The 12,935-nt window shown below is 48.2% G+C and overlaps 1 protein-coding gene across 4 annotated transcripts in view; it reads left to right on the top strand.

Moving 5' to 3' along the window:
* LOC129855524 (ribonucleoprotein PTB-binding 2-like) overlaps positions 1-12,935 on the top strand; it is a 74,427-nt gene that overhangs the window by 32,844 nt on the left and 28,648 nt on the right. For 3 of the 4 annotated variants that reach the window (XM_055923283.1, XM_055923286.1, XM_055923284.1), the window contains exon 3: positions 6,057-6,526. In XM_055923283.1, the coding sequence (XP_055779258.1) occupies positions 6,057-6,526 (470 nt within the window). The remainder of the gene's footprint in view (positions 1-6,056; positions 6,527-12,935) is intronic. The other variant, XM_055923287.1, reaches the window with a different exon arrangement.

Here is a 12,935-nt window from a genome sequence, read left to right as displayed (position 1 = left end):
TGTCAGTACATTGCTTGCGTCACAAACCACTGGCATCTCCGAGGAAGGAGAGCTTGTATCCAATCTGGCAGCTCACACCATCTCATCATATAACCCAATGTACTGAAGCTCCATCCGGTTTCTACTTGCCTATTACCTAAAGATGCAAAATATTTCCTGTTTCCTGAGAGAAATGTTCTGACTCGCCCTTTCCCCTGTTTTCCAGAACACCTATGTTCTTTTTTGTTATTAGTGTTATTATTACTGTAGAATGCGAACAATCCGTTACGGGTCTACTTGTCTATGACTCAGCTCTGACTGGCAATATGACTTGAGACCTCTCGTCCCAGTAGTTACCTCTGAGGACGACTGCAGGCAGCTCTCTCTCACTCGCGCTCGCTCTCTCTCTCTCACTCTCTCCGTCTCTCCCATTTTTCTTTCTTTCTTTCTGTTTCTCTCTCTCCTCTCCTCTCCCCCCTCTCTCACTCCATCGTCATCTGTCCATCTGTGTGCTGTGTGAGTCAGTATCTGTAAATGAGAGCAGCAGCCCACATGCCAGGCCGTGTGAGTTATGTGATTGATATCGCCAGGGTTGATCACGCTCTGTAGCGAACTCATAGCTAGTTACATGTTCCCTGTTAAGTCGCTGTTACTGAACCTGGACAAAACGATGGTGTTTTACTCTGCGGCATTATGGGAAAAGGTGTGTGTGTGTGTCACATATCACTGTCTCATAGATTTGATTCTCTATGACACTTGCTCCTAGTTTCATAGTATTTGATGGAGCTGTTTTTGCAGCTTTGGACACAGGAAGTCAACCCTGAGAATCCTCCTGTAGGGCTCTGTTCTCCTCTCTGCTGTTGCCTCTTCTTACAATAGTCACATCTCAAGAGGTAGCAATTAGCCTTAGTACTGTGTAGGTTGTTCATTAAGCTATTAGCCGCTACACCCCTTCTTAGTGCCCCAACAACACCTCTCCTCATTACACCGAAGAGCCTGTCTGTGGTTTAACTGAAGGTTGAGGTGATGATGACGATGATGACGACGAAGGCAGCATTGGTAATGATAGTGAGAAAACAACAGTTGGCATAGGAACACTTGTTCACAGCCAGCCCCATCTGGTGTTATCTCCACAAACAGCAGGTGTGTGTGTGTGTGTGTGTGTGTGTGTGTGTGTGTGTGTGTGTTTTGTCTGACAAGCACCACTGACAACATCCATCTATCCACCCACACACGCACTGCGCTGACCCTTTTTGCAGTGGGTTTAACAAAACCAACAGGCCTGAAGGCGTCACGAAAGACCCCGCGACAAAATTGTGTGCGTGCTGCTTACCTGCCGCACAGGCAATGATTGACCCTTGAGGGCAGCTGTACCGTGCACGGGGATCGTACGGCTGTACCGTGCACGGGGATCGTACGGTTCACCGTTCCGTCAGATCTAGTTCTGGATCCTGTTTCGATCACTAGCACAGCGGATAGTTCCGCTTCACTTCAGCCCTCTGAACCCGTGTTTGGATAGTCTTGTTTTAGATAGAACCTCCCCTCAGAGAGTTTCTCCCTTCAGTGATCTGACCATACACTACGGCTGTGTCACACATGCACCCCCCCTACGTAGTGCACTGTATAGGGAAAAGGGTGCCATTCGGGACGGACACTCAATTAAGAATCACCGAGGAGAAGCCTACGGTTTATTTCCGCCGTGGTCGTCAACAGCAGCAGGTCCACGTTGAGATTCGTATGTTCTCCATTCCACTCAGTACCCCCCCCCCCTTATCAGTTTTGACCGCCGTGTCGTCCACAGTCTACGACCGGAGAGCAAACTGGAGAGCAGACGGGCTATATGTGTCCTCTATACTTCTCTAAAATGTCTCTGTCGTGTTATCGTGGCTAACAGACCTCATAGACGGGGCTAGTTTCGGCCTCTACCCGAAAGGGGAAGGAAGCCGCCCGCGTGTGATGTGGTGGGGGAGTGATATTTGTTCAGGTGGGTGTTAGACTTGGTGGTTCAGAGGTCTGTCAGGGGACTTTAGGGTCAGGATTTAGTTAGTGGAACACGCAGGGTGAGAGACTGAAAGAAAGATGGAGATGATGTGTGGGGTTTTTGGGGAGGGTGAGAGATGGAGAGTGGTGTGGAATGGTGGTGGTGGGATAGAGGGATGCAGTGACTGAGAGATGGGGAACAGAACGAGTGATGGGGTATCGATCGATCGAGCGAGGGATGGAATGGTTTGAGAAGAGAGGGACGGGTGTGATATGAGGGGAGGTGGATGGAATGATTGCAGGGGAGAGCTATTAAGTAGTTGAGGGAAAGCGGGATGGAGTGATGGAAAGACAGAGGGGTGGGACATGTACTAGTGATGAGAGAGAGAGAGTGAGAGAGATGGGCAGGCCGGCATGGTACTAGTTAGTGGTGGATGTGAGAGACGGAATGATGGCAGAGAGAGAGAGGGATGGGAGTGATTGAGAGATGGAGAGCTGGGCCATAGGTGGGAGAGAGAAGAGGTGCCACTCACTGTGTGCATTAGCACTGGGCGGTGTGGTGGTCCACTTGAGCTTGAACAAGTCTTCCATCCCCCGCCCTGCGTGGGAGGGTAACACACTCCCTGGCCACTCATGGTGGGGGGGGGGGGGGGTGAGGGGCTGGGGGCTAGAGAGCCTCGTTCTGGGGGGGCTGAAGAGGCTGGAGCTGGGGGGGAGCAGTAAGTGATGAAGTTGAGTGGAGAGTGTGGGTGGGTGGTTCGTATGCAGAAAGACAAAAGGCCAGGGTGCCTGATAAGAGTCAGGCAAATAGAAGTGCTGCTCTGATTATCAGATTGGGATGACAGCGAAAACGTGTTCACACTCTCTCTGTTAGCTGTCGGGTAGGGAGAGAGAGAGAGATCTCAGGGAGGAAACACGATTGTCGCTGTGAAAGGGTTATACTTGAGTTGACCTCGCTGTATTGACACGTGTCTGCTGCGTCTGTGTGCGTTTTATACCCAGATTGTGTGTGTTTGCGGAGAGACAGAAGATCCCTGGCTTTGCACATTGCGATTGCACCTTATTAATTGACATGCTGGAAGTCAGAAGGTAGGGCCTAGTTCGGGCTTTCGACGGCAACCAAAGGGGTTTTACGCTACAGCCTACAGGTCTAAAACTCTTGGGCTGCCTTTCTAGCCGCGCCTCGCCTGTTAAAATGTGTTACCGCCTGTTGGGTGCGTTCAGAACAAGCGTGGCCGTAGTGTAGGAACGGAAAGGGGGTGTCATCTACACGATGGCATTGACAGGGGCATAACAGGTGAACTAAACCACAGTGGTTCGACACAATAGACTCATAGACATAGCTGTCCTCCTCAGCGCCTGTATCTCCTGGGGTTTTTAATGAGCGTCTTCCCGACGAACGTGGCATGTGGAATTGTAGGCTTGGCGATGATTCCGCAAAAGATTCCGTCTCTCGTTCTCTCCTTCTCCCCGTTCCCCTTACCGTACGACACGCTCCTTATAGAAATACAAATACCGAACGGTCGCCGCCCCATAATTAAGAGCCTCTTTGTGTTTTTGGAGAGAAACGTTTGCCTGGAGAATCTGTCGGCAGACTCTGGACTGTCTCTGTATTATACCATTACTGTGGAAGCCTTTTAAGATGCTTTGAGCTCTCCCCTTCTCCCTCTCTCTCCAGCTCCACCCCCCCCCCTCTCTCTCTCTCTCTCTCCCCCCTCTCTCTCTCTCTTTCTCTCTCTCTCTCCCCACCTCCACCCCCGCCCTCTCTCCCCCCCCCTCTCTCTCTCTCTTTCTCTCTCTCCACCTCCACCCCTCTCTCTCTCTCCATCCCTCTCTCTCTCTTTCTCTCCATCTTTCTCTCTCTCTCCACCTCCACCCCTCTCTCTCTCTCCATCCCACTCTCTCTCTTTCTCTCCATCTCTCCCTCTCTTTCTCTCTCTCCTCTCTCTCTCTCTCCATCCCTCTCTCTCTCTTTCTCTCCATCCACCCCTCTCTCTCTCTTTCTCTCTCTCCACCTCCACCCCTCTCTCTCTTTCTCCATCCCTCTATCTCTTTCTCTCCACCTCCACCCCCCCTCTCTTTCTTCTCATCTCTCTCTCTCACATGGAGAACATGTTGAGCAGCGTCATTCTATTTAGTAAGCCCCCGTTCCTTGGAGTGTATTGTTTGAGAGAGAGAGAGAGAAACACAGAAAGGGAGCGAGGAAGCTTTTAAGGGAGGATGAAGTAGGCCTCAGTCATCACACAGTGTAACGTTACTTGACTCACCGCGGTATAACCAGATTACCGTCTGGGCTCAGAAAAATGGATCCATCATGCAGTTTTGAGTATCGGAACGTTGAGTTAATTGATTTGCCGGGCGGGGCGGCTGGCGGCGTGCGTGAGTGCTTTAATGGAATGTGAAGTGGTGCAGATGGAGCTGTGAGTTCTAGAGGCCGGCGGGACGTGGGAGAGTGGTCCTCTCCGGTTTCATCTGGCAGAACAGTCCTGAGTTCACATTAGTGCTCTGGGTTCAGCTCCACAGTTGCGTCAGTTGTCAGACATCAGTGGGATCACTGTTAGACCGAGCCGGTGTCTCTCGAAACATTAGTCATCATTAATCAACTCTACAGTACATGCATCCCTCTCCCTCCCTCGCACTCAACACACACACACACACACACACACACACACACACACACACACACACACACACACACACACACACACACACACACACACACACACACACACACACACACACACACACACACACACACACACACACACACACACGCCTCTCTCAGACTCACTCGTCCACTTGTGTAGTAATGTATCAGCAACATCCTCTGAGCACTGGAAGTGCATTAGGTCTCACAATGTCGACTGGGGAGGCTAATTGCCACCAAATATTTAAATATAGATATTAGTTCCTCTCAGTAAATAGTCAACACATATTAACACAGACCTACCGCGGGCGCTAAAGGGTTAACACGGGTTAACAGTCAGTTAGGAAGAAGACGGGCCAGCAATCGTAAATTAAATTATAACTTCAAAGAAATCACATGGACGTGTTTCGGCCAGTCAGTCAGTCAGTCAGTCAGTCAGTCAGTCAGTCAGTCAGTCAGTCAGTCAGTCAGTCAGTCAGATGCTGTTACAGTGGGCTCATTCGCTCGGCTGAGGGGTATTTTGGCCACGCTACACATTCCATATCAATTCATTACCGCCTCATTTCACGGCCCATGAACCATTGCGTCGGCATTTTCGGGGGGCGTGTTGGGGGGGGGGGTCGTTTCGGGCTGTTAGCGTTTGTATAAAAGGGTTCAGGTTTGATTAAGCCTGTTTATTGGACTGTGATGTTGTAAACACCTCCCCTGTTATTGTGATCTATCATGCTGTTTCTGTTCTGTCACTGTGTGTTTAGAAGCGGGATAAATATGTGTGTCAGTGAGTGGATTCTTTCCAGGCTGCTCCCAGCTAATGTGGGTCTTTCTCTCTGTGTATCTCTGTGTTTCTCTGGCCGTTTTGTTTCTGGGTATGTATGTTTCTGTACCCCTCTCTCTCCCATTCTCTGTCTCTCTGCATGTGTTTCCATCTCTGTGTGTGTATATTGTTCTCTCTGTCTGTGTGTGTGTGTGTTTCTCCTTGTCTTTGTGTGTTCCTGTCCCGGTCTCCCTGTCCATGTCTCTGTGCATCTCTGTCCATTTCCCTGTCTCTGTGTATTCCTGTCTCCCTGTCTCTGTGTATTCCTGTCTCCCTGTCTCTGTGTATCTCTGTCCATTTCCCTGTCTCTGTGTATTCCTGTCTCTGTGTATTCCTCTTTCCCTGTCTCTGTGTATCTCTGTCCATTTCCCTGTCTCTGTGTATTCCTGTCTCCCTGTCTCTGTGTATCTCTGTCCATTTCCCTGTCTCTGTGTATTCCTGTCTCCCTGTCTCTGTGTATCTCTGTCCATTTCCCTGTCTCTGTGTATTCCTGTCTCCCTGTCTCTGTGTATCTCTGTCCATTTCCCTGTCTCTGTGTATTCCTGTCTCCCTGTCTCTGTGTATTCCTGTCTCTGTGTATTCCTGTCTCCCCGTCCCTGTCCCTGTCTATGTGCGTCCCTGTCCATGTCCCTCCAGCGTTTGTGACCCTGCTGAACGGTGACCAGGCTCAGGGTGCCATCCGCTCCCTCCACCAGAGCAACATGCGTGGCCGAGACATCACGGTGCAGCTCCAGCCCACCGACTCCCTGCTGTGCCTCACCAACCTGCCCCACACCTTCACCGCCCAGCAGCTGGAGGAGCTGGTCCGTTCCTACGGCAACATCGAGCGCTGCTTCCTGGTCTACAGCGAGCTCACCGGACACTCCAAGGGCTACGGCTTCGTGGAGTACATGAAGAAGGACTCGGCGTCGCGGGCGCGGTCGGAGCTGCTGGGGCGACCGCAGGGGGACCGCGCGCTCATGGTCCAGTGGACAGACGTGAACCAGCTGACCGCGGGTCACCACCTCCACTCTAAGTGCCTCTGTGTGGACCGGCTGCCCCAGGAGTACGAGTCGGAGGAGCTGAACCTGCTGTTCTCGGACCGCTACAAGCCTGTCTTCTGCCAGGTGAGTCCGAGGCGAGATACTTATTTGTGAGGCTTTCGAGTTCAAGCGCCTCAATGGCCCCTGATGTTGTGTGAATGGGGGGGGGCTTGCCGGGGTGAGGCCTGTTTACCGTGACACCAGCGCGACTCGTCTTTCCCTGCCTGCGGGTCTTCCTAACAGAGCACCCCCACATTCAATTCCTCCCCTCCTCTTCCCCCATCCCTTCATCCTTCCTTCTCCCACGCCGCTCCATCCCCCTCGAACTCTCCACTCCCTCCCACACAGAAAACAATACGCCTACATGATAAAAGTCCCATGATGGTTTGTGGGTGTTCTCGGCTCATGGTTTCCTAGCTGTTGCAGAGCCAGCAGGCTTTGACCTACGGTTCAGCGTTGTGAGTGTGCCTTCTCCTACACTCTGCCGTTACCACAACTCTCTTCCCTAGTGGTGTCTTCCACAAAATCCCATTACTCCCAGAGATCTATGCATTGAGCTCCAATCCAAAGGCCCTTTTTCCCCCATTCCTATAGCCTGTAGCCTCGTTCACAGCTCCACACTGTTCTCAGCCTTAGGCTTCTTTCCTATTTTTACTGTTACAGCTGGTTTTACTCACCTCTCTGTCTGCCCTCCCTATTCAACCCCCTTCCACGTGTAGGCGCTTAACCCCTCCACCCCCACCCCCACTACCATCCCTCTTCCACCCTAACCCCTAGGATCTCCCCTAGTCTGCTGCCTCCCGAGGGCCCTTCTATCCCCCAGCTGCAGTGCTTGAAAGTGACTCAGCCCCTTAAGTGATATCAAGAGCCAGGCTGAGAATGCCAGGGCCGTTAGAAGCAGGTAAATGACAGTAGACGGAAGTCACTCTTTCTATGTTCCTTTCTCTCTCTCTCTCTCTCTCTCTCTCTCTCTCTCTCTCTCTCTCTCTCTCTCTCTGTCTCTCTGTCTCTCTCTGTCTCTCTCTGTCTCTCTCTGTCTCTCTCTGTCTCTCTCTGTCTCTCTCTGTCTCTCTCTGTCTCTCTCTGTCTCTCTCTGTCTCTCTCTGTCTCTCTCTGTCTCTCTCTGTCTCTCTCTGTCTCTCTCTGTCTCTCTCTGTCTCTCTCTGTCTCTCTCTGTCTCTCTCTGTCTCTCTCTGTCTCTCTCTGTCTCTCTCTGTCTCTCTGTCTCTCTGTCTCTCTGTCTCTCTGTCTCTCTCTCTCTCTCTCTCTCTCTCTCTCTCTCTCACTCTCACTCCAACCCCCCCCCTCTCTCTCTCTGGCTAGGGGCAGGAGAGGCCTCAGACACAACAGTACATTACATGAGTCATCACTGACAGCGATAAAGCAAGGTACCTGTGAGAGGAGTAGAGTCGAGTTAGGAGTTTGGAGAACTCCGAGTGACAGAGAGGTAGAGTGGTAAAGATGGGTGAAGAGGAGGTACTCAGACGACTTATTCGGGAAGAGGTGTTTGTCCTTTTCGAAAAGAAATACTGCACGGGCGCAGGTTTGTAGCCAACACACACACACCCACAAACACCCACAAACACACAGCCTGGATGGGTTCACTACTGTGCAAGTCAGAGTGGAGCTGACTGTTACCTGTTTGCTAAGTCACACTCAAAACAACCCACGAACACCTCCTGGTGTTACTCCGACACAGCTTTCCTCCTAGTCTCCTCTGTCCTGTCAGTGACCTTTATGACAGGAGGACCGTGACCCCCATATCTATGGTCAGATCACGGTCACTTTTAAGGTCTTCAAAGTCTCAACTCAAAAGTGACCTGGAGGTTAACAGCTGTCACAGACTGACAACCAGTGCATTTGGGTTGATGTCAGCTTGATAAACACACACACACACACACACACACACACACACACACACACACACACACACACACACACACCCACACACTTCCCCTAGACTGACTGACACCCAGGTCCGGGTGAGAGAACCCCTCCTGACCTCTAACCTCCTCCAGGGAGGAGATCTGCTGAAGGGCTGACTGGAGTCCCCTGTCCTGTCACTCATCGGACTGGCAAATCACACCATGCATACTATATGTGCTGTACATATGAATATATTCGCCCACAAAGCACTCTCTCCCTTTCACCCATACAAAGACAAACACAGACAGGCACAAACACTCACACCAGGTATACTGTGATCTGACAGATCAGCCCTCAGCATCCCAAAGACTGTGTATTTCTCTGCTCTGAGTCATGGCTGGTGTTCGCTTAGTAAGAGGAGATAGATGACCTGCCAGAGACATGGAGCGTGTGGCTGTCTGTAGAGTGTGTATAGAGACACGTCTCCGTTTGCAGGACCATACGGTGTGGCTCTGACGGTCTGAGCACATGTCCTGCTCTCTCTCTCTGTGTGTGTTTATGCGTGTGCACTGATCTGTGTTTATATAACAAGACTGGTTCACTATGACTTATCTGTCCCTGGTGCACAGACCCCCCCCCCCACACCACACCACACACACACACACACACACACACACACACACATACACTCTCTCTGCTTAGGAAAGTGTCTTGGCCAGCTCCGTAAACAGTGGAAAGAGCTGTGCTGATGACATCAGAGAGGGGGTTCTGTGCCGAGAAGTTGGCCAGACCATGATAGAGACAGAAAGAAACACACACACACACACCATGATAGAGACAGAAAGAAACACACACACACACACCATGATAGAGACAGAAAGACACACACACGCACACGCACACACACACACACACACACACACACACACACACACACACACACACACACACACACACACACACACACACACACACGTACGTGTCCACTGTAGCTGGCCTTTTACGTGATTGGGATGTCGAAGAAGCAGAAGTAACCTCATCCTGAGGGGGGAGATGAATGCCATTCATATTATAGAGAGACTGGTAGTGGGGATGGGGGGGGTGGTGGGGCTCTCTGTAAATGTTTTCGTCTTTATGTCAGCACTGGACATGGACCAGGGACCAATGAAGGGAAGAATGGAGGAAGATGTCACTGGCTCAGTGGAAGTGCAGAGCTGAGGTCACTAATGATCAACTTCAGCCAATCCCTCTCGCCATCAGTTCATATTTTCAGGTTGCGTAGGGAAAGCTATTGCATACTGGCCAGCTGTCATTTATTTGCCTATTCCTTTATCATTGGACGAGAAAATCAGAGTGGGTAGGGTTCGTATTATTACTGTGTTACCCCAATGGGGTCGGTGCTGGTGTCTGTTCTGAGGGTTTGGTTTCCCTCTCAGCTGCTTGACACCCAGCTAAAATACAACTCCTATTCTGTGCTCTGTATATAGAGCCCTCAGAGTCGGATCAGTGCATTACACACGCGCGCGTACAGACACACAAACGCACACACTTTTTTAAATTGAGTTATTTGTTATTTTATTGAATATCTGAAACATACAGTATACTTGCAGTGAAGCCGCTCAACAACCACATCACACCAGTCATCCAACAGACTCCCATTCAGAGCGACACACAGAAGCATCCAGGGTCAATGCCCCGCTCAAGGGCACGTTGACAGATCTCCCACCAGGCCAATAACCGTGAACCCGAACCCTCCGAGATCCTCCCACAGTTCCCCAATAGTTGCCGCTCAACCATTCGAGACCCCTCCCACAGCCCCCCCCCCCCCAGAAAGAAAAATTCTACAATTAATTCCATTCCCCACCCCCAAGAACCCCCCCAATGCACCAACAACCAAGAGTGAACTAAAGAGAAAAAAGAAAGGAAAAGACAGAAGAAAACAGCAAACAACAATGCCATTTAAAAAATAAATACATTGAAAACAAAGGTCATCAAGGACAACTAAAATCAGAACAGCAATGCCAACTGTATATGTTTATGTGCATGTCTGGCACTATTACATTATTTGAATGGAGTGTGTGTGTATATGCATGTGTACAAACATCTGCACGGCATCAGCCTCAGGCAAACCGGCATTAGTTGTAAAAACACTGCCACTTAGTGTCATTCAAATGTACTTTTATTATGTTTTATTTTAACTTTTTTATTATTTTTTAAAAACTTTTATCTTTGACCATGATTATATCTCCTGCACAGCAACTCCACTCCCACTTGTCTCCAATTCCACGTCTCAACCCTCAGCTTCCCTCAGCCCATCCCATCTATCTCTGCTGGCCACCCACTTCGGGTTTCTACGCAACACATATCTTTCAACCATGCTGTGGTGTTTAACATACAATTTCAATCTATCTAATCGAATAGAATCCACAGATTGCGAGTTGAAGATAAATACTTTTACTTATAGTATTAGTAATTGACGGACCCAGTCTCTCCAGATCTCCTATTTCTAGGGTCAATTTTAGATCAATGCTATTCATTTTCCGCCATTCCTGAACCTGAGACCAGAAACAGGCTACGGCAATACTAAAATAAATGGTCTATTGATTCTGTATCCTCACAACAAAATCTGCAGAGCTTCGATGATTTTATGCCCCAAATATTCAACATTTTGTTGGGGGCAAGAATTCTATATAATAATTTTGTCTGAAAAGTCTTGAATCCTTTCGTTTTATATATCAACTCATACACCCTGTACCATGGAATCGGTACATCAAAAATCTCTTCCCAACTATTTTGCAATCTGTATGGCACAGTTATCAACATCCTGGTCATCAAATGAAACTGTTATACTTTCCTATTTATGCGATTTTTATTCCTCTGCCAGTTTTGATCCTTTATATTGGGCAGACAGACCAATTCCCTACCTCCTCCCACTGCCACCTGCCTCCTCCATTTTTTGGGTAATGCTGTAATCAATTGGTTGTACTCTTGGAGTGAGCAGACCTTCCCGTACAATTCTGAAAACTCCATGTAGGACATAACTCTACTATTCCAATGTACAATATCATTTAAGAACCAAATACTCTTTTCAAACATCTTCCCCATAAATAAATACAGTTATTTTATCACCCAGCACATTTGAGTTCAGCCATAATATTTGTTGTAATATTTGTTCTATCTTTTCAGGGGGATGAAATTGAAATTGTAGCCAGCTCTGCAATGCTTGTTTGAAAAGACAGATACTTTGAAAAAAGTAGAATTTTCAATTAATCTAAAATGAGACATGGCAATCTGCACAAAGGAAAAAAGGCCATTTTTAAACAATGGATGAACTTTTCTTAATCTACTTGATAACCATTTAGGGTTCAAGTAAAACTTTTGAATAAGTGAAGCTTTTAGAGGAGGTTTAGTGCTTTTATATTTAATAATCTAAACCCACCCAATTCATATTCATTATATAGATAGGCACGTTTTATTTTGCCTGGTTTAGCGTCCCAGATAAAGCGAAATGTTTTTTTCTCATATGAATTGAAAAATGAATTATCAGGAGTAGGCAGCGCCATAAGTAAGTGAGTAAACTGAGATATGACTAAGGAGGTAATCAGGGCAATTTTTTTCTCCATAAATAGACAGGTATTAACCTATCCATGGTTGCAGGATATTGTCTATTTTTACAGGTTTTCTATTGAAATTCATTGTGGAGAGCTTATTTCTATATTTTGTGATATGAATGCCATCAGCCCATTTTTTTTTTTTAGGTAAACTGCAGGGTGATGTAAAAGTTGTATTTTTTAAATATCCAATACGTAATATTGTACACTTAGGTTTCAGTCCAGAGAGTACAGAAAAGTTATCTAGATCCTCAATGAGACATTGCAGGGATCTAGCTTGCGGACTTAATATAAAACTTGAGTCCATGGCATACATGGACACCTTTGTTTTTAAGCCTTGGATTTCTAATCTTCTAATGTTGTTACTGGATCGGATTTTAATTGCTAGCTTTTCGATGGCCATAACGAATAGATATTGTGACAACGGACACCCTTGTTTAATTCCTCTTGACAATTCAAAACTCTCTGAGAAGTACCGTAATTTCCGCACTATAAGCCGCTACTTTTTCCCACGCTTTGAACCTCGCGGCTTATACAATGACGCGGCTAATTTATGGATTTTTTCACAAGATTCATGCCGCCAAAAAACTGAGCACCGTCACATAATGTGACGTAAATCGAGCGCGCTCAAACTTCCCATCATTCTGATTACGGTAGTCATTTTGTCACCCTCATCATGGCAAAGATACGGAGAAATGCATATGATGCAGTTTTCAATTTGAAGACGATCGATCTGGCTGTTGGAAAAGGAAATAGAGCTGCTGCACGGGAGCTTGGCCTTAATGAGTCGATGATAAGACGTTGGAAACAGCAGCGTGAGGAACTGACTCAGTGCAAAAAGACAACAAAAGCTTTCAGAGGGAAGAAAAGCAGATGGCCCGAACTAGAAAATGAGCTTGAAGACTGGGTCAACACACAGAGAGCAGACGGCCGAGGTGTTTCAACTGTGCAGATCCGACTGAAAGCCAAAACTATCGCCACCGCAATGAAGTTTGAGGATTTTAGAGGTGGACCAT

Source organism: Salvelinus fontinalis, chromosome 5, assembly GCF_029448725.1.
Source record: "Salvelinus fontinalis isolate EN_2023a chromosome 5, ASM2944872v1, whole genome shotgun sequence".
In the NCBI taxonomy this organism is placed as follows: Eukaryota; Metazoa; Chordata; class Actinopteri; order Salmoniformes; family Salmonidae; genus Salvelinus; species Salvelinus fontinalis.
The sequence above is the reverse complement of the archived record's forward strand: the minus strand, read 5'-3'. Positions and strand labels throughout refer to the sequence as shown.